Below are 21,781 nucleotides of genomic sequence, written 5' to 3'. Positions count from 1 at the left end.
GCTCAAGTTCTTTAGAGACCCCACATCTTCTAATAACCCAGGGGACAGGCCTCCTTACCCAGCGAGGTCACCGTCTCATAGTTCTCCTGCATGACATCCCTGAAGAGGGCTCTCTCAACAGGATCCAGAAGAGCCCATTCCTCCCTAGTGAAATACACAGCCACCTCCTCGAAAGTCACTGGATCCTGAAAAAGAAAGAGTCCAACACTCAGGAGCTGCTGCCCCACTCACAACCTCACTATTCACGGAACAGCAGCACCAGGGAAATGGAAGCTCCAGGAGGCACATGTTAACAGAGTCCCACCCCACCTTGCCTAGAGCAGCCAGGAGGAAGAGAGAACCTTTGTGTCTCCTGTGATGAACTGGGAAAGTTCTTAATGGTTTCTCTGAGTACTGTGTTGGTGCCTCAGTGTCCCCATGGCAGTTCTTAAGTATCTGGCAGAGCAAAGGGCCAGTGCACCTAAATGCCTGACACTCTGTCTCCTAGCAACTAATGGCCTGGGCCCCTCCTCTGCAAAGGTACCAGCTGAAGGTGTTGAAGACAAAGGAATCAGGTGACCTCCTGGCTCAGGAAAGGGGCTGGACAGAGAGAAGGGGCTGGGAGGGGTTGTTAATCTGGAGCTGGCTGGGGTCAAGGGTGGAGGGCAGACCTGGGGGTCTGGCTCACTGCCCCCCAGAATGGACCCAGCCAAGGGGTCCGGTTCGCTGTATCTACAAGCTCTGTTTTAGACCCTGTTCCTGTCATCAAATAAACCTCTGTTTTACTGGCTGGCTAAGAGTCACGTGTGACAGACTGAAGCAGGGTCATCACATTGATCACATACCTACTAGCCAGAGCTTAATATAGGAGATGGGGCTGTCTCTGGAGTCTGCTGGTAGCTCCCGGGTTGGAATCCCAACACTCTCCAAATAAAATATATGGAAGAAAGGGGAATTCAATAGTAAAGAATAGAAGTTAGAAGGTCAGAATTGTAGAAAGTTGGCAAGGGAAGCTATCAGAAATCAATGATCAACCAATGAAAATAAGAAGGAAGTTTTTAAAAGGACAAAATTAATCCTAACAATGGTCCAGATAACTAGAGTTTTGAAAGACCTGCTGGAGGAGTGTGGTGGACTGTTAATGTTGATTTTAATTAGGACTTGGAACACGTGGGAAATTCCAGAAGGCTGGAATAAAGCTAATGCTGTGCCAATATTTAAAAAGTATAAAAGAGATGACGCAGCTAATTACAAGTGTGTCAGTCTGAAATCGATACTGGGCAAGAGAATGGAGCAGCCGATACTGGATTTCATTAAGAAAGAAAGGAGAGTAATATAATTAGTACCCATTAAAAAGGTTTAGACACAATAGATCCTATCAAACGAACTAGATATCCTTATTGGATGAGATCAAAAGTTTACTTGCAGCTAATAGTCCTGATGTAATATATGTAGGCACATGAGTTGGTTCAGCACAATATTTTGACTAGAAAGATACAAAATACACATGGCATACATTAAATAGATTAAAAACTGGGATTTTAAATAGGGAACCATGGTCGAGTGGATTTCTTTCTAGTGGGTTCCCGCAAGAATTGGATCTTGGCCCTGTGCTATTTAACATTCTTATCAATGACCTGGAAGAGAATATAAAATCATCACCGATAAAGTTTGCAGTTGCCACAAAGACTGGGGGTAGGGGTAACTAACGAAGTGTCAGGAGGTTCAGGTTTCAGCACTGGGAGTCTGGGAAGTTGTCCCAGCCCTGGCTGGAGGGTTATTTCCTGTTCCACAAAGAGGGGAAGTTTCATTCCCAAAGCCTGTGCCTTGAAATTAGAACCTATCTGACACTACAGCCTATATTCAACATAGTGGCAGGATTATAATATGATTAGGACATGACTCATTTTGTACAAAATGCCTCATGTGTGGTGTCACCGGAAAAGTTATGATTTGCTGAATATGATTATCCTACCTGTGTGCACGGATCATGTTTGTAGCTGAAGTTATGGATATTGACTCTATATCTGTCTTTCAAATGTGCTTACACTGGGTTAACAGCCACAAGGAGCCTTTCAGGTACAACAATGAAGAAGCCAGACAGTGTTCATGGCTCATCAACAAAGACAATGGACTGTGGAAGAGCTTAGCCCTCCTGTAAACGTTTCAGGCAGCATAGGAGTCATGGCTACTGTGACTCAGCAGGGCATGCTAGGGCATGTGACCAGACCACATGACAATAAACTTCATTTTGGTACCTGTATTTTTCCACAAACTGGACTGAGAACTGAGTTTAGAACAAAGGGTTCCTGTCATATGGAAAAGCTACATAAGGTGGGGTGTGACATGATCTCAAGGCCTCATTCCCTGCACAAGAGTACTCCTGGAAACACCTGAGGAACAAAGATTAAACTGGAGGAAGTATTGGTCCCAGTGCAAAGGGATTTCTAGCTTGTGTATGGAAACTTGGTGGACTGCTTGTATCATCAGTCAGGGTGAGAAACTGCTAATTCAAATTCTATCCAGATAGTACGTTAGGCTTGGTTTGAGCTTTTGGTTATTTGCTAAGTAATCTGCTTTGATCTGTTTGCTAACACTTATAGCTGGGAAATTGGCTGTTGTCTTCTCTCTCTCCTTGAGTGGCTTAGGTAACGCACTCAGGTAGCTTAGTTGGCTGAATGGCGCCACCTGCTGTCGTGTTGGGTGATAACAGGCCCTGGAGAGGCAGGCTGAATCTCGAGCAAAGCAGTGTGACAAGGGCCAGCCCAGCTTGAGGGTTAGAGAGCACAGTGGTTCCCAGAAGCCCCCCAGACTGCACCCCGGGGTGACAACCCATCACACCCTGGAGTACACAATTCTCAGCAGGTTTGTCACATCCTGTCCCCTCTCTTTCTCCACCCAAGATATTTCCTGCCTCCCACCACCTCTAGCAGATCCCACCAGTGGTGAGCTCCAGCCAGTTCGCATGAACTGGTTGTTAAATTTAGAAGCCTTTTCAGAACAGGTTGTTCCAGGACAACTGGTTCTAAAAAAGCTTTTAAATTTAACAAAGGCTCGGGCAGTTGCCCACCCGGCCCCAGCTCACACCCCCCCTCCTCTGAATGCTCCACCCTCCTTCTCCTCCCCTTCCCCTGCTTCCTGCGAATCAAATGTTTGCGGGAAGCCTGAAAGAAGCAGCAGGCAGGTAACCCAGGCCGGCGGGGTGGAGGAACGGCACGCGTGGCTCAGTCTGCTTCCACTCGAGCGGCTCCCGCTGACCCCAGCCGAACGCCCCAGCCGGGTCCCGTCTAAGCACCCCTGGCTTGGGCTGGTCCTGGCCTAGCGGCTCTGACCCGGACCAGCAGCACCAGTCCTGGCCGAGCGGCTCCAGCCCGGCTTGGGGAGTTGGGTCCTGCGGCGCCAGTCGCGGTCCCAGGACAGCGGTCCCAGTCCTGGCCCCAGGCAGTGTGGTAAGGGGGCAGGGAGGGAGTGTTTGGTGGGTTGTGGGCACGTGGATAGGGGTCAGGGCGGTCAGAGGGCAGAGAACAAGGGAATTGAATGGGGGCAAGGGTCCCAGGGGGCAGTCAGGAAGGAGCAGGGGTTGGAAGAGGTGGTGGGGGGCAGTCAGGGACAGAGAGAAGGGGTGGTTGGATGGGGCAGAGGTTCTGAGGGGGCATCAAGAATGAGAGGAGGGGTTTGATGGGGCGGCAGGGGGCAGTCAGGGGACAGGGAAGGGGGGGATGGGTCAGGGGTACCCAGGGTGTGTGTCAAGGAACACGGGGGGTTGGATGGGGCACGACCCCCGGGGGGGCATGAGCCCCTCGTGAGGTGAGGAGGAAGGAACCTGTTGTTAATATTTTGGCAGCTCATCACTGGCTCCCACCCTCCCATACATTTACTGCTTCTCTCCCTCCAAGCAGAACCCACCACCAGCTCCCTGAGAATCCCTTACCTGAGCCAGCTCCATTGCAGCCATTGCCTTCCCCCTGGGAGGATGGTATCATCTGGAGCAAAACGTGGACGTTATTCTGTAGCCTGCCAGGGTGAGAAGGGCAATATGAGAGCATTCACACAGGGTTTCTGTCCTTTCCACATGTCGATTCCCCACAGGATTTTCCCTGCTAATGGACATTCTAGGTTCTGCCACATTGGGAAGCACAGAGTGACCTTATTCCAGTACAGATCTAGCCCCCTCCTACCAGGGTGTAACTCTCTGACACATGGTGAAACCCTCCCAGCAGCAGAGTCTCTCTGTTACACTTCTCAAGTTTGCAGGCGATACCAAGCTGGGAGGGGTTCCAAGGACTTTGGAGGATAGAACTGAAATTCAAAATCATCAAAATTCAAACTGGAGAAATGGTCTGAAGTAAATAGGATGAAATTCAGTAATGACAAATGCAAAGTACACCGCTTAGGAAGGAACAATCATACAAAATGGGAAATAACTGCCAAGGAAGGAGTGCTGTGGAAACGGATCTGGGGATAATAGTGGATCAGAAGCAGAATATGAGTCAACAGAGTTACGCTTTTTTTGCAACAGTAAGTATCAATTGGGGATGTATTAGCAGGAGTATTGTAAACAAGATACGAGAAGTAATTCTGCCGCTCTACTCCGCAACGATTAGGTCTCAACTGGAGTAGCGTTTCCAGTTATGGAGGCCACATTTCAGGAAAGATGTGGACAAAATGGAGACAGTCCAGAGAAGAGTAACAAAAATGAATAAAGGTCTAGAAAACATGGCCAATGAGGGAAGATTGAAAAAACTGGGTTTGTTGAGTCTGGAGAAGACTCAGAGGGGACATGATCACAGTTTTCAAGTACATAAAAGGTTGTTACAAGGATGCCAGAGAAAAATTGTTCTTCTTAATCACTGAGGATAGGACAAGAAGCAATGGACTTGAATTACAGCAAGGGCAGTTTAGGATAGAGATTAGGAAAAAAACTTCCTAAATGTCAGAGTGGTTAAGCACTGGAATAAATTGTCTAGGGAGGTTGTGAAATCTCCATCACTGGGGATATTTAAGAGCAGGTTGGACAAACACCTGTCAGGGATTGTCTAGATAATATTGAGTCCTGCCTTGAGTGCAGGGGACTGGCCTAGATGACCTCTCGAGGTCCCCTTCCAGTTCTATAATTCTATGAACCAAAGGCCAGAGAAGAGCAGAATCAAAGGAGTCACTCTGGGGAATTCTCCCTGTCACTGTTCCCAAGGCAGCTCTCTCAGGTTTACAAAGCTGTTTGATGCTCCAGCCTTTATACAGTCTCTCATGGCAGTGAACCTTTCATGGGCTGGGCCTAGTTTTAGCTTTTGGGAAGCATGACCCCTGGGGCTCTGAGACTGGGCCTTCTTGCCTCAGCACATCTTGTTTCTTTCTGTGGCCCCATAGTGAGTCCAAATGAATAGATACTCCTGACAGAGACTGTGAACATAAGAACATCAGAGCTGCCCACTGCATCAGACCACTGGTCCATCTAGCTCAGTGGCCAATGCCAGGTGCTTCAGAGGGAATGAACAGAACAGATAATCATCAAATGATCCACCCCGTCACCCATTCCCCGCTTCTGGCAAACAGAGGCTAGAGACACCATCGCTGCCCATCCTGCCTGTGACACTGGCAGATCAGGTGTTAGCTCTTGCAAAAGCCCCCATGTCTTCATTGAACAGGGACAAACACATAGCTGGAATCAGTCTGACTCACCTGTGTTAGTATTAGGGATTAGGATTATAAGAATGTGTTTACACTTCATGGAATGCTTGTGAGTTGCTGACTGGGTTAATATCTGACTAGTTGCATTGTGAGCCTCTGTGGCTCTGTAAATCACCAGACAGGAGAGAGACTTTACCTAGGTGAAGTGCTGACTGGCAACCGAATGCATTACATCCTGCCTGCCAGGAAACGTTCATCAACACCAGAGAGACTATTATGGGATGTTAAAGACGACAAAAGACTGTTGTTGTGCTCTTGACTTCCCATTAGCTCAGTTTGCAGCTGAGAGCACATGGCAGGAAGGGGATAAAAAACCCCATACAGAAGGAACTGATTATCCGTATGCTGCTTGGACTCGGGAGGGCAAAAATTCTAGACATAAGCAAGAGATCCCCAGCAGATTAGCCTGGGTTAGTCCTAAGGAAGATATAGGGCTTGCTTATTATAGAAGCTTCTATTACCTTTTGAAATTTAAGACTGTAACTTGTCTCCATCTATAGAATTACTTGGTTTTAACTTCGTAAACAACTCTCGTTTCCTTTTAAATAAGTCTTAATACAGGTTGTTACAGGACTGGCTACAAGTATTGTCTTTGCTGTGAGATCTAAGATTCAACTGACCTCAGTAAGTGACTGGTCCTTTGGGACAAGGTCAGGCGTGACAAAGCCGTTTGGGATGATTTAGTTGAGGATTGGTCCTGTTTTGAGCATGGGGTTGGACTAGATGACCTCCTGAGGTTCCTTCTAGCCCTGATATTCTATGATTCCACGCCTGGCAGTAACCTGAGCATTGCTGTGATTCGTAGGGTAAGGCAGTGGTTCTCAACTAGGGGTCCTGGGCCCAATAGGGTCACTAGCAGGTTTCAGGGAGGGCGCCAAGCAAGGCCAGTATTAGACTCACTGAGCCACAGGGCAGAAAGCTTAAATCCCAGCGCATGGGGCTGAAGTCCAGGGCCCTGAGCCCTACCTGAGGCTGAAGCCAAAGCCTAAGCAATGTAGATTTGTGGGGCCCCTGTGGCATGGTACCCCAAGAGAGGAAGAAAGTGCTCAGAGGACTCAGCCAGAAGGTTGAGCCCTGACACACTACTGGCTTAGAGGGTCTCTGCCGGTCAGGAAGGGCTAGTAGCGAGGGAAGACTGGCAACTGATGGTTGGAAGGGTGAAGAGGTTTGGGGTATGGTGGGGGATGAAGCGTCTGGGACTGGATAACCGGGGGCTGGGCAGTCTCCATAGGGGACACTTGCTCCTCCTGTGCCCTTTTCACACCCTCTTGCAAGTAGAGAATGACCACCCTGTCCCCACCCCCCGAGGCAGCCGTGTCTCAGGACTCTCCCAAGTTCCACCCACTAACTCTCTTCCCATTTGGGGTAGAGCTCGGGGCAACAAATCACCACCAAGATGAACCCAGCTGAATGCTGCTTGTTCTGGTGCCACAGGGGCCTGTGGTGGGTGAGAGGCAGAACTGTAGCACTTCTCAGGCAGAATGTATCTTCTTCATGCCAAAAAAAAAGAAATTCTGAGCTGGACGTGAATTCTGTGCATACGCAATGGTGCAGAATTCCCACATGAGTAACTCACAAACATAACCTGCTCACTCCCATCTCTTCTCCCTATGGGTCGAGTCCCAGAGCTGCTGCTGTCATTAATGCACACAGGCTTTCACTCCTGTTAGTGCTGGCAAGACCCAATCCAGTTACAGGACTGAATCCTTATTTTCCTAGCACATGGGACAGTCTCAGCTGAGGGGGAGGTGAGATAGAGAAGGGATACAAAGGGGAAAGTTGTTGTACCCATGTTGGTCCCAGGATAGCATAAAGCTATTTTTAATTGGTTCTAAAAAAATTACCTCCCCCACCTTGTCTCTCCAAGAGATCTGAAAGTGGCAGAAGGAGACAAACAGGAAGACAGAGCTCAGGACTCTAAACCAAACATTTCAAACCCCTGGAAGAAACAACATTTCCCTTCTGCCCCTGGGAATGTTTGGATCCTATATGAGGGACCACCCCATTCCCCTCACAGCAGCAAAGGGAGACTGCAGCCAGCCCCAGATGGTCTTTCCCAATCTTGGGATGTTTGTTGTGACAGTTTGTGTGTGGCAGGTGCACGGGCTGGGTACAGCTGGACCCATCTGCAGATCGGAAAGTCAGGGCAACTCTAGCACAGCTTGGGGGCTGTGGGCAGGGGGAGCAGTTCTGGAGCTGGGCCTCTGTCCTCTCTAGCTCCCATGGCACATGGCTCTGGCAGCATCAAGTGGGTCCATCACTGCAGGGGAAGATTGGGGAACTGTCTGAGATCAGGGTGAGAACTGGAGGGGAGGGTCCATGCTCAAGAATGGGGGATGGAATTCACCTCCCCACCCCTCTGCAGAGCTCAGCAACTAGGGATTTATCCAGTGAAGTGAATTTCACTCTGGGTGACTTTGAGTCAGACACGGAAAGATCCTTGGGCCTTAGATTCCACACTGGCCACAGGAGTTTACTAGTTCTCCCTCCCTAGACGGCCGGGGGTAGCCAGGGATAATTAGTGGGTTATGGGAATTAGAAGATGAAAATTCACTAAAAACAATGATATTTCTGTGTTTATTATTAAAGCCACAGACACCCACCGATCCCCGTCCTCCTTCCGATGAGCTATAACTATCTAAGAGACTCAGCTACTGATCCTGCAGTCAGTTCCTGTCCTTCCCCACTTTCTAAAGCAGCACTTTTAAGAACAGGGCAGGGAAACATGTAAATACTTTGAACCAAATTCCAGAAGCTGCTGAGCATGGAGAAGTTAAATTGAAACCAAGGTTCCATCTCTCCAAGGAACTGGCCCCTAGAGCCAAACAACAGACACTCCCCAGAAATCTGAAATGGCCACTTCAAAACTGACAAAACGTTAATAATCTGTTCATTTCTGGGAATTACCAACAAGAGAAGCAACCCAGTTACGGTGATATCCTGAGGAAAAGATCTCATGTGTCTTTAGATCATACTCATTTGTAACCTGGAATTTTATACACTAAAATGCCTAATTCATAGCCCTATGGTGACTACCTGACATCACTACAGGGCAGAATTAAGGTTGGGTGCCTTATTTGTGAATTTCCATCCCCTAACATATTGCAATTGCAGTTAAGTGGGTTTGACAAAATTCATTTTGTCTATTTCTTTCTCGTAATTTCAATAGATAGTGATAAAAATTTTTAAGCCCTTTTTTCAATGTTTACAATTTCAATGTTCAGAGTTGTGGGAAGTTATGGGAGTCCACAGACAACAATTATTTTAATTATAGTAACTGCTGAGATTCCAAAAGCCAAATCATATAACTGTTCAAAGAGAAATTGTCAATGTCAAATGCAAAATATACAGTGTAAATATCCTTAAATCACACTCAACTTTTTCCAGAAGCATTTCTGTATATTACTTATACAAATATTTTTTCATCTGTGTACAGTGAAATCAGCATTTGCTGCAATTTATTCATAAAAATCTAATCATTTCAAACATAATTTTAAGTAATAAAGTACTTGAATTCTTTCACTTCCTAGACTGGAATGTTTCATTTCAGGATAATTACTCCCTCCTTGTGATGTATTTTTCTCTCAGTACCATAACCCTCTTGTGATGTAGCTCTTGTCTCGGTGCTCTCCTGAGGCCAGTGGCATTATGATCAGTAGGTGACACACTGACACATGAGCAGAGACACATGGAGGAGGGTGGAGGACGAGGTAAGATGGAGCCTACCAGGGTTGAACATGGCCCTAAGAACAAACGCCCTCTCAGCCTCTCCTCTCTCCCACCTCCCAGAGTCAGTAACTCGGATAAATCGTTCCTTGAAATCTAAACAGCCCCAGTTTGAGAGACTGTGATTAATGCAGGTACCTTAGGGGCTGCTGCACCAACCCCCTGCCTGGATGAGGAGGATGAAGAATATCAGTAAAAATGGGTTAGGCTGGGAGAGGGCACAGCTGATGTGAGACTGGGAGCCAAGTTGACCAAGAGGCCAGAACTCATGGAGGGTTTAGGAGAAGTCAACAGGACTGGGTAGAGGCATTTCAGTGTATTTTCCCCATTAACCATTCTGCCATGTTTTTAATTTAGAAACTTTTCATTCCCATTTAAACACCTTGGAGCTAAGCTGGGTTGATACATTTAATTAGGTGTTTAATCAGATGCTCATGCAACACAAAGCAGTGAATAATGGGTGTGTTTTCATTCATTAACTTGACTGTGTGCTGTGCATCGCTTTTAAAAAAAGATAGTGTGAGGGAGTGTCAAAATTTTAGGTATTAAGAAATGGTACGTAGGTGTTAGTTCCTTTCTCATGCATTTCTCTCCTAATTTTAATGTCAGTTTTGAATTAGTATTAATACCATGTTGTTTTAACAGCGGTAGTGTCCTTTTGTATAATTGTTTGCAAGATTTCAATGGATATTGCGAACCAACCGTCTTAACCTCTTATTTTGAGATTCCTAAATACAACTCAGCGCACCTCTCCTGAACGACTGCAAGCCCTAGCCGGTGACATGTTCCTTAGAGAGCAAACACTTGACGAGCCCTTTCACCCTAAAAGCGCGCATTTGGCTCTTTGACACTACTTTATTCGCCCAGCCAGAAAATGCTATAGGGAACCCGGTCATTACAGCCGTCTGTCACTAGGTACAGTTCTACCAGCTATGGGCCAACATTCAAATGGTTCTGTTTGTTTATCTTTCATTCAGCGTTGCAATTCTTAGATCCTATTTAAAAACTGGTAGTGAAATAACCGAAGTAAGTTAAGAAGAGAGCAGCATCAGGCAAAGGTGGGGGTAAAACAACAAATGGAAAGAACTGACTATGCAGAAAGGAACATCGCAAACTATCAGAGCCCCAGATCCCCGTCCAACTGAACCCACTCCAGCCAGGCATATCAAGCTGGGTCCCTGAAAAATCGCCCAGCCCATCTGGCAGTGAATGCTGCGTGTTTTAGGCAGAGCTACGCTGTGTGCATCTGCTCTGCTGACATGTTGCTTTGGTACGGAACGCACCACGGCCACAGGGAGCAGAGACATGGACTCCTACAAAACACATTCCCAGATACACCTCCAATGCCGCATCCCCTCCCCACCTCCCTACTGTCTGCCATCACCTCCCCTACTTCCACATGGCCATTCTCAGCCTATTGCTAACGCTTCCTCCCAGCCTTCAGCACTATAAATAAATAAATAAAACGCGGTGTTACAAAAGGTAGATCGTGCCACAGAAACCGGATCTGGATGTGAGTGAGGTTTTTGATACAGTTCCACAGGGGAAACTATTCATTAAATTGGAGAAGATGGGGATTAATATGAGAACCGAAAGGTCAATAAAGAATTGGTTCAAGGGGAGTCTACAAGAGGGTCATATTGAACGGTGAGTTGTCAGGCTGGAGTGAGTTACTAGTGGAGTTCCTCAGATCAGTCTTGAGACCAATCTTACGCAACACTTTTATTAGTGATCTTGGCACAAGAAGTGGGACTGGGACACAAAACTGGGAGGGATTGCCAATATGGAGGAGGACAGGAAAATCATACAAGAAAATCTACATGTCCTTGAAAGCTGGAGTAATAGAAATGGGATGAAAATGAATAGTGCACAAATTCTAGTTGTTAGTCCCCAAGTGTATAATTTTGCAATAAACTGGGGATTTATCCATTGGAAGTGACAGAGGAGGAGAAAGACCTGGGTGTATTGGTTGATCACAGGATAATTATGAGCTGCCAACGTGATGCAGCCGTGAAATAGGTTAATGCAGTCCTAGGATGCATCAGGTGAGGTATTTCCAGCAGACACATGAAAGGGTTAGTACTGTTATAAAAGGCACCGATGAGACCTCATCTGAAATACACCTCTACCTTCTGCCATTAAAGTCTGTGAGTCTATAAACTGTGCTTTGTGTTGCACAGACACTGATGCAGATCAGGACCCCATCGTGCAGCACATAGCAGAGAACCTGACTGAGACGGGCACCCCCATTCTGCTGGGCACTGCACAGACAGAGAGGGACAGTCCTTGCCCCAAAGAGATCACAATCCAAGGAGATAATGGGTACGAGGAAAACAGAGGGGGGCTGTGACTTCCCCAAGGTCACCAAGCAGGTCAAGGACAGAGCCAGGAACAGACCCTGTTAATGCCAGAGCCACATCACCCGCAGCTTGGAAAGGTCCCCACACCCCATTGTATTAGGCTGCAGGAAGAGATGGTTTGTCCATGGATGCACAGGCTGTCTTGGCAGGGTAACTCAGCTGTGGTCCCTGCACACAGCTGGGTGTGTGTCCCCTGGGTCAGGAGAAGTCAGTGTCCAGCCCTGTGGGCTGTGCTCCTGGCTCATACCTCCAGTACTCACTGCTGCCCCTCCTTTACCAGCTGCACTGGTCAGCCAGCCCCAGGCCTCTATGAGGTCATTGCCCCCCGCTCCCACCACTTTAAACCTTCAAACAGGGACATGGTGCACCAGTGTCAGAGTGCACTAGTGTAAAGTCTGTGTGTACTAAGGGTTTGCACCAGTGCCTAAAACACCAGTATGGCAGAGACCTTCAGTGCCCAAAACAGCAGTATGGTGGCACTAGAACTGGGATCTAGTTCTAGCTCTGTCACAGACCTTGCACACATCAATGTTTCTCCTCCCAACTTTAGTCTCTTTACCCAGCTACCCACTCACTGGGGTCTCCCCTCTCTCTAGAGCTCCTCACCACTAAAATATGTGTGCGTGTCACCAGAGCTGAGCTTGTTCAGCTCTCGAATAGTCTTACAAGGGGGGCTGTGGAGTCTCTTTCCCTGGAAATTTTTAAGAACAGGTAGGACAAACCTCTGTCAGAGATAATCAACATATACTTGGTCCTGCCTCGGCAGAGACAGCTGGACTTGATGACATCTTGAGGTCCTATCTAGCCCTACATGTAAAGGATGCTATGCGATATATACGTATAAAACATACAGAGAAAAACCACACAAGAACATGATGTCAGGCCATTCAAAAAAACAACAACAACAAAACAAAATACTACACTGCATAGCATAAAATGACACAATACTAAGGAGAAGAAAGCAACACAATGCAAACTAACACACCTTAGGACAAAAGTACAGAATGCAAAATAACAGCTCAAACCAAGATAACACAGACACCAAACAAGCTAAGGCAAAACAACGCATCATAAAACTATGCAACATAACGTGGTGCATCATAGTTCCAAAAGGCACCATGCAAAATAGTTCAGCACAGAACAGGACACAGCACAAGAGAGAATTATTTCAGTGTAGACCTGGGAAGGGATCTTGAGAGGTCATCTACTCCAGCCTCCTGTGATGAGGCAGAACCAAGTATCCCTAGACATTCCCAGACTGGTCGATCTCTAACCTGGTCTTAAAAATCTCCAGTGAAGAAAATTCCACAGTCTCCCTTGGAAGCCAATGCAAGGTAAACACAGGCCAAAACAACACTGTACACACACATGCTGGGCTTGTGGATAAGGGGAGAGGGAAGACCTGAAACAATCTGGGTTCAGTTCCCAGTTTTGCCCCAGATTCTCCATGCAAACTTGAGCAAAATACTTCAGCTCTCTGATCTTCAGTTTCCTCATCTGTAAAATTGGGAGTCATCTCCCACAATTGGCCTATTTAGCCTTTGAGCTTTTTGTGGCAAGGCCTGTCCCTGTGGGCATGTCGACACTGCCGTCAGACACCAGCGGCTGGCCCGTGCCCGCTGACTTGGGCTCACATGGCTCAGGCTGCAGGGCTGTTTAATTGTGGTGTTGATGTTCCGGCTGGGGCTACAGCCCAAGGTCTGCCACCCTCCCACCTCGCGGGGTCCTACAGCCTGGCTCTAGCCCGAGACAGGACATCTATACTGCAATTAAACAGCCCCTTCTCCTGAGCACCGCGAGCCTGAGTCAGCTGGCATGGGCCAGCTGGGGGTTTTAATGGCAGTGTAGAGATACCCTTGGTGTCTTTTCTGCACCTGTCACAATGGGGACCCTGATTTTGATCAGCGTTTGTGCAGAGCCCTGCACAACAAGAAGACTGATCTCAGTTGGGGACTCTGCAACTCCCAGCATTACAGGATCTCTGATTTTGTTTAGGGCCCCTGCAGTAACTGGCAAAATGTGGGGGCAGGATCTCTGTCAGGGTCTGTGCAGTGCACAGTACAGTGGTGGGGTGTGATCTTTGTTAGGGTCAGTGCAATGCCAGGCCCAACGGGGACACAGATCTCAGTCGAGGTCTCTGAAGTGCTCAGAACAATGGAGGCAGCGGTTTGGGTCACAGTCGTGTGCTGCCTGGCACAAGGGGGACCGTGATTTCGGTGCAGGTCTCCGTTTTATCTGGCACAACAGTGGGGTCTGATCTCACCTGGGGTCTCTTCAGTGCCTGGCAGAACAAGGCCCAGATCTCGGGGTCTCATCAGCACCTGGCAGAACAGGGCCACGCTCAGTATGGTAAGAGCCCTGATCTCAGTCACACACCTGAAGAGAAAAGTGGGAAGATTTTCAAGAATTCAATATCAGTATTTCAGAACTGAAGAGAAAATGGGGCACAAACTAAATATTTGCCAATATAAGGGACAAGCATCAACATGTGGGGAGATTTTATGTCACCATTCAACAGTTCAAGAGAAAAGAGGGGAAATTGGAGGGGATTATAAAGGGGTATTGAATCAACAACAGGATGGGACGGATTCTTCTTGCCTCACACTCACAGGGCCAGGAGGGAGCCCTGGGGGATGTCTTTTCACAGGGGAAAGGAGCGGGGCTGGAGTCAGAAAGTCACTGGCTGTGCGGAGGGGCTGGCAGTAGGAGTATTGTGGCCACATTTGGTCTGGAAATGTGACTAGCTAGCTAGTGATGGGGGGGGAGGGAAAGGAGTAGCTGGACTAGAAAATCTGGGGCTTGGCCATCTCAATGGGGGACACTTGCTCCTCCCTCCCCTTCCCACGCCCTATAGCCAGCAGAGAGGGGCTCCCCCAGCCCAGCCCAGAGGTGTCCCTGTCTCAGGGCCCCCCCAGCCTCTGCCCAGTTCAGAAATCACTCGGGGGAACCATTTCCCACCCACACAAGGACAAATCACTGCAGGTGAAAATGGGGGAAACACCCCAAACCTGAGATCTGAACTGGCCATGGGCGAAGGGCAGAGAAAATGGGGCACAATGGGGGGAGGGGAACAGGGAACTTCTCAGGGGTTTGAGGGAGGGGGGGGTCACCCTGGGTGCTGCTCGTTGCTCTCTAGGGAGAAAGGGGGCAGGACGGGAGAGGAAGGGGGTCTCCACGGGGGGGTCAGCGGTAAATCCGAGGGGATCTCAGCCCCCCCTTTCTCTCCCTGCTCCTCGGGGGTCACCTGCTCTTCTCCCCCCCCCCCATGTCCGGGCTGCACAGACATTTCCCGCCCGCCCCTTTCCCAGCCCGGTCTCGCTGCTCCCCCGGAGCAGATCCCGGCGCTGCGAGATGCCGGGTCCCCCCCCCGCAGACACTGGGGCAGAGCCCAAGGCGGCTCCAGCGGGGCAGGGCCCGGGCCGGGCGCGGGGGGCTTAATGAAGGGCTCTCCCGCCGCGATCTGCGCATGCCCAGAGCCCCCACGGCACAAACCCTGCTCCACCTCCCCCGCCGACGTCACTTCAGCTCCGGAGAGAGTGAGGAACTACATCTCCCAGCCTGCCCCGGGGCCGCTTCCGCCCTCTCCAGCCCAAGTAAAGGAGGTCCCCGGGGCCAGGCAGACCGTCTCCTCTCCCCGCTCCTCCTCCTTTTACCCCGCTGAGAGACCGCCCCCCCCGCCTTTTCCCGGGGACCGGTTTAATACAGCGGCAGCGCTGGGAGGGCTTGTGACCTCTAAACAGCCGCCAATCCCCAGCCCTGATCCCCCACTGCACCCCAAACTCCCAGCTCCTCCCAGCCCTGACCCCCCAGCGCACCCCAAACTCCCAGCTCCCCGCAGCCCTGACCCCCCCAGCGCACCTCAAACTCCCAGCTCCTCCCAGCCCTGACCCCCCAGCGCACCCCAAACTGCCAGCTCCCCCCCCAGCCCTGACCCCCCCAGCGCACCTCAAACTCCCAGCTCCTCCCAGCCCTGACCCCCCAGCGCACCCCAAACTGCCAGCTCCCCCCAGCCCTGACCCCCCCAGCGCACCCCAAACTCCCAGCTCCCCCCCAGCCCGCAACCACAGCCACTCCCCTCCCCGCCCGGCTCTGACACCCCAGATCCCCTCGGCTCCCCATCCCCTCGCTCCCGGGCCCAGCCTGGGCTCCGAGCTCTGCAGCCGAGCCGCGCTCCGGCCCCTCCTGCAGCTCCCGGCCCCGCCCGGGACACTCGCCCCGGGTAGCCCCGCTCCGGCCGCGGGCAGCTCGGGGACCCCCCCCGGGCAGGGGGCGAGCCGCGCTCCAGCCCCTCCCAACAGGAGCGTGTCCGCCCCACGCATGTCCCCACCCCCTGGGGCCCTGCCCCCGGCCTCACCGCGCTGCCCCGCAGGCTGCAGGGCTGGAGCGGCCCCGGCGCTGCGCTCCCGACCCGGCCACGGCCCCGCTGCCGGTGTAACGGGGCAGAAACTGCACCTATTGCCAAACCGGAGAGTTCCTCAAAGTGTCGTCACACCGGCACAAAGGGGCGGGGCGACTCCTCCCCGGGCCTGGCCCTGCCCCCCAGGCCCCACGCAGGGGGGTTGGACACGCGGGGACCCGCCTCAGCCCGGAGGGGGCAGGAGAGGGGCTGGGGCTCCCCAGGGGAAAAGCAGGGGCGGGGGCTGGTGCTGCTGAACCATCAGACTAAGGAGCCCCCGGCTGAGAGTGCAGCGAGCACGTGTCAGTTCAGCGCTGGAGATGGGACCCAGCACGTGTCAATCACCTGCCTCTAAAGCCTCTAAATCCCCTGGGCACTGCTCGCCAGGGCACAGCTTGGGAGCTGCCCTGGGAATAGATCCTGCAGGAAATCCCTTCCCCCCTCTGCTAGCTTGTGTTTGTTACAGCCCTGGAAATAACCCGCTGCCTGTGTGCCCCGCAGAGAACAGAGGAGCAAATTCTTTCCCTGTTCACCCTTCCACAGCCATGAAAGGAAGGAATGAACCCCCAGCAGCACCCTGCCCCACAGAGTCCCCCCTGTAAGGAGAGAGATGTGCAGTGACTAGGGCTCCAGCTCAGCATCACCAGGTTTATATAAATTTTGGTGATGCCCAGAACGGGTCCAAGTCCTGCCTTTCCTTCCTCACCCCCCCCCCCAAGCTCTGGGAGGGAGTTTGGGTACATGAGGTGCAGGCTCTTGGATGGGCAGGGGGTAGGGGGGCCGTGGCAGCCTGTGGGAGTGAATTTGGGTGCAGGAGGGGGTGCAAATTCTTGGAGGGAGTTTGAGTGCATGAGGTGCATGCTCGGGCTGGGTAGGGGGTTGGGAGGCAGGGGAGGCAGGGGGCGGACCCTGGGAGGGAGTTTGGGTGTGGGTGAGGTGCAGGATCTGGGCTGGATCAGGGGGTTGGGGAGCAGGGGGGGCAGTGGCGGGCGTTGGGTGGGAGTTTGGGTATGGGAAGGATGTGGGCTCTGGGCTGGGCCACGGAGTTGGGGTGCAGGGGGGTGGTGGTGGGCTCTGGGAGGGAGTTTGGATGTGGGTGGGGTGCGGGATCTGGCCTGTGGCAGAGGGTTAGAGTGTGGCACCTATCTTGGGCAGCTCCCAAGAGTGACCCACACCCCCATCTGGCAGCAACTCCTACATGAAAGAGGTCTGGGGGGCGTGGGTTTCCTGGCATCACTGCCAGCTGGCACCACCCCTGCAGCTCCCATTGCCGCAGTTCCAATGGCAGAGTTGGCACTTGGGGTGGGGGCAGCATGCGAGAGAGACACCCCACGGGGGCCATTGGGTTGTGCCAGATCCTTCTGGGAGTGGTGTGCCGTGCAGAGCGAGGGTGGGCAGGAATCCGCTTTAGTCTCGCTGTGCTGCCAGTAGTGGTGGCAGGAGCCCCTGGGCCCTTTCAAATCGCCTGGGGCCAGCTGCTCAGGCTTTCTGACTTGCTGATGGGGAAGCAAAGGGAAGGCACATGTGCCCCCATGAGCAGTTCTGGGGAGTCTTTTGGGGGCTCCTGGAGTAGGCAGCAGAGAGATGCAGCCTCACCACCGAGTCTGTTTCACTGGAGGAGAGAGGGGGCTGCAGGGTGATCTCCCACCTCTGTGCATCCAGCAGCCTGTGCTCTCCTCTGCCATGCTGGAGGCTCCACATTTATTGATTGACAAATAAAATTTGCAGAATTTTTAAATATTGTGCACAGAATTTTTTTGGTGCAGAACCTCCTCAGGAGTGAGACTGACTCAGGGAACCTCCTTGGATTGTCACTGCCTGGTTAACCCCTCAGCCACCACACCAATGCACAGAGAGTGCCAAGCCCTACTGCTGTGTGGGGCTGGGGTCGGGTCATACACATTCAGGCTGTGCGCTCCCCCTGCTACAAACCGCTGCTGATTTCCCATCTAGGACATTAGCCGTTACTGACAAGGTTTGTTTGTGTTCTTTTTTCTTATCTCATTGTTAGGTGTAAGAAGTATAAATTGTTTAATATGTTCAATTAGTTGGTTACTAAGATGTTTATGAAGTAAATCACTGGCTTTAAAATAAGATCCAGTCTGGAGCATATGAACTATTGACCCCTGGACTCCATCTCTGAGAGGGGACGTGTTTACCATCAGGACACAGGCTCAGACCAGTCCAAACTGGTTTTTCCCACCAAAGCCAGCCCTCAGCGTTCCATCTCCTCAGAACTTTTCCCGCCACAAAAGTGATGTAAGGACGTGTTCAGGGCCTGCGCGGGGCTGTGCACCTGACCGGGGAGAGGTTTCTCCAGCTGGGACCGGCCCCCTGGGCAGCCCCGGGCTCTGCCTGCACCAGCCCCCTGGGTCAGAGCCCCCCAGTGAGTGAGAGACCCGGGGGGGCGCTGGGGCTGGGCAGGAAAGTGACTCTGCCGCAGGGAACCTGGGAGAAGCCTCAGAGCTTCCTCAGCCCCAGTGGAGCTGCAGCAGGATCCGTCCCCGGCACCGCTGGGATTTGGGGGGCAGAGACTGGGGCCTGGCAGGGGGGATCCCCTGTGGTGTGAGGGGAGATGGGCAATATCAGGCAGGGAGGAGAGTAGCTGGAGTTGTAGGGAGGGGAAGGTCAGTGGGACACGGTTGTGGGCGGGGTTGAACTGTCTCTGTGCAGCCAGAAAACTCCTGGGGGGGGGGGGAAACGGCGGGCAGCCGAAGGGAGGAGGGGAGTTAATTTGATCCTTCCCCTGTTTGTGCCACTTACCTCTCACCCCTGATACAAATTCTCTCTAGTTCTGCCCCTTTTCTCTCTCAGTATCTCACATGGGACTATAAAATCTGGGGCGATATCCCCCCTTTCTCCTCAAACAATCAGCTCTCCCATCTCCCCCGATTTCCCCCTTCACCCCATGAGTCTCAAACGTCAATTTAAAATCTTCTCTAGTGAGGGGCATTTTCCCACCCATTTTATCTGCAGTGATTTGTCCTTGTTTAGGTGGGAAATTGTTGCCCTGAGTCATTCCCCAAATCGTGGCTGCCCCTGGAGAGGGGATGGGATAGCTCAGTGGTTTGAGCACTGGCCTGCTAAACTCAGGGTTGAGAGCTGACTCCTTGAGGGGGCCGTTTGGGGATTTAGTTGGGGATTGGTCCTGCTTTGAGCAGGGGGTTGGACTAGATACCTCCTGAGGTCCCTTCCAACCCTGATAGTCTATGAGATGCCTGTTCTCTGCCAGCAGGGAAGGGAGGAGCATGTGTCCCCCATGGGGACTGCCCAGACCCCAGTTTCCCAATCCCAATTGTTGCCCCCTAACTACCAACACAGTTGATCCCAACCATCACTTCCCAGTCACCTGTCCATCCCCCACAGCTGCCCTCTTCCTTTATCCAGGGACTTTTCAGCTCCTCCTCCCATGCCCTTTTAATTAGCTCCTCAAAGGGCTCCCTGCTGCCCATGGGGATGGGGGGAACCATTACTTTGTGTTTATGTATTGGACAGTCGTATAGAATCAAGTCCAACAGTCCCCCTTTTCCACTAGTTCAGTAACAGCAATATAAAATCCCCTCAGATCTTGGTGTTTTTCTCTCGTGTTATCAAATATGCATTTTGTGACACATTTTCTTTGCAAATCTCAAAGATTCATATAAAATAACCTAAACATTTGCCCCACTTCTCTCTAGCTGTCTATTTCTAATTAAATATGCTCTGAGATTTTCCCCTGTCTCTCGAATTATAAAATACCAAGAAAATCTCAGATTTACATCTTTTCTCAGATTCTTGAACATGGATATAAAATGTTTGCAAATGTTGCTCATTTCCTCTTTATTCATTTATCAAATATTGATGTGAAGAACTCAGATTTTACCTCCTATCAACAACTGATATAAAATGCCTCTGATTTTCCACCTTCCTCTCTATAATTTGCAAAATGGCTCCAAAATCTCTCACATTTCCACCCTTTCTCTTTCATTTCTGAATGTTGCTCTCAAAGCTCAGGTTTTGCCTCTTTCTATTCATTATCAAATGTCAGTTAAAAATCCTCTTGGATTTGGGGCTGTTCCCCGTGTTTCCAAATTCCAGCAACTTCTTCCTTCGAGGGAACCTGTTGCCCTGAGTTCTTCTCCATCCTGGATGCTGTAGCGGGTAAAATTGCCCAGAGATGATCTTTCCCGTCTCCTTTGCGAATCATTTGTTCCCTCCTTTATCTCTGTTAAAATGTTTGCTGAGGAAAGAGACCACCCAGATACTTAATACACATCAAAGCCAGAAGCCTCCCTCTGTTTGGGGGATCAGTGGTTCCCAGCTGGTAATGGGAGAGCTGGCTGGACCCTTTTCTTTTCTCCAGCTAGCATGGGATGAGGAGGTCACTCTGAGTACAGTGTGAGTTGAGAAGTATCCCAAACCCCATGGCAAATGGCCTCTGTGAGTGCTAAGATGCAGCCACTTCTGGGGTAGATCCATGGTGGCCATTATATGCTAGTGACAGTGCATGGACATTTCTTACCTATTTTGTCCCTCCAGGCCTTCCATTCTCCTGTTAAAGAAGCACCCCCCAGGCTCCCTCTGCCTGTGTGACTGGCCAGCAGGGGGCAGTGATAACTTTCTATCCACTTATCAGGCACTGTGAGGTAACAGTGTTGCTGTGTGGGGGGTGGGGCTGTGTGTGGAGATTGCAGATGAAGGGGGATTGTGGAAGCGGGAGGCCTCTGGGTGGCTGGGCAGGGGGTACCCTAGTCAGGTTGGTGGATTCTGGAAGTTTGGGGTTTCAGGGGGTGGTTGTGATGTGCCCATCCCTGAGGCTATGGGTCCTGGAGGTGGGTATCGCTGGAGGCCTGTTGGCTGTAGAACAGCGAGGTAGGTGTCTCTTGGGGAGGCAGGACAGGGGGTTAGAGGGAGCCTGGTGCTGTGCCAGGGGCTCTGTCTAGGCTTCCCCCACAGACTCCTGGGATCACTGCCTTGCCCAGTGCACATAGTGTGTGTGGGAGAATCCCTGGTGCTAGGCCAGAGGGTGCCACTGTAAAACATGAGGGGATCCCGTAGCGGGGAGGAGGAGGAGGTGCCAGGCAAAAGCGCAGGGCAGATCCTTCTGGAGGGTGGGGGGCGGGATCCTAGGCAGGCAGTGAGGGACTGAGTTCCCAGTGGGGGTCCCTTTTGGGAGGTCTTTGGCTGTTGGGGTCTCTTGGTGGGGGGAACGCTTTGGGATTCCCAAGCTGGCAATGAAGTTCTGGTGGGGCATCTCTGGCCAGTGGGGCTCTGAGGGGTATCTGAAGTCCCTGGCCAGGGACTCTGGGGACTGGGTCCCAGGGAATATCTGGGGGGGCTGGCTGGGGCTCTGGGGGCTGCTCCTGACCTTGCTTCTTCTCCCTAATTAGCTTATGCCAGTATCCTGGCTCCAAGCACTGCCTGACATTCCTTGGCCAGGCCCAGTCACTGTGAGAACTTTCTATCCACTTATCAAACACTGTGAGGTGAAATCACAGATTTTGCTTTTCTTCCCTCTTGAAAACTGCAGGAAGTTCCGGTTCTGTTGGGAAAATGCTTCCTTCCCTCCCTTTGTCCTTGTTCTCTATCTGGGGGATGAGGGAGGTGGGAAGGGGGTCAGCACTGCCACACAATGGTCTCTTCCACAGCGTTC

The 21,781-nt window shown here is 51.2% G+C and overlaps 2 protein-coding genes across 2 annotated transcripts in view; one reads left to right on the top strand and one right to left on the bottom strand.

The window, feature by feature from the left end:
- The window catches only part of LOC127039469 (zinc finger protein 436-like), a 254,552-nt gene extending 250,557 nt beyond the window's left edge, over window positions 1-3,995 (bottom strand). Inside the window, 2 exon segments of the mRNA XM_050933237.1 lie at window positions 59-185; window positions 3,911-3,995. Of these exon segments, the coding sequence (XP_050789194.1) occupies window positions 59-185; window positions 3,911-3,934 (151 nt within the window). The 5' untranslated portion in view covers window positions 3,935-3,995.
- Window positions 1-21,781, top strand: part of LOC127039421 (zinc finger protein 501-like) — a 238,988-nt gene that overhangs the window by 185,554 nt on the left and 31,653 nt on the right. The gene's annotated exons all lie outside the window — the stretch shown is intronic.

The sequence above is a fragment of the Gopherus flavomarginatus genome, chromosome 23 (assembly GCF_025201925.1).
Source record: "Gopherus flavomarginatus isolate rGopFla2 chromosome 23, rGopFla2.mat.asm, whole genome shotgun sequence".
Classification (NCBI taxonomy): domain Eukaryota; kingdom Metazoa; phylum Chordata; order Testudines; family Testudinidae; genus Gopherus; species Gopherus flavomarginatus.
Note: the sequence above shows the minus strand (reverse complement) of the source record. Positions and strands in the feature narration are given on the sequence as shown.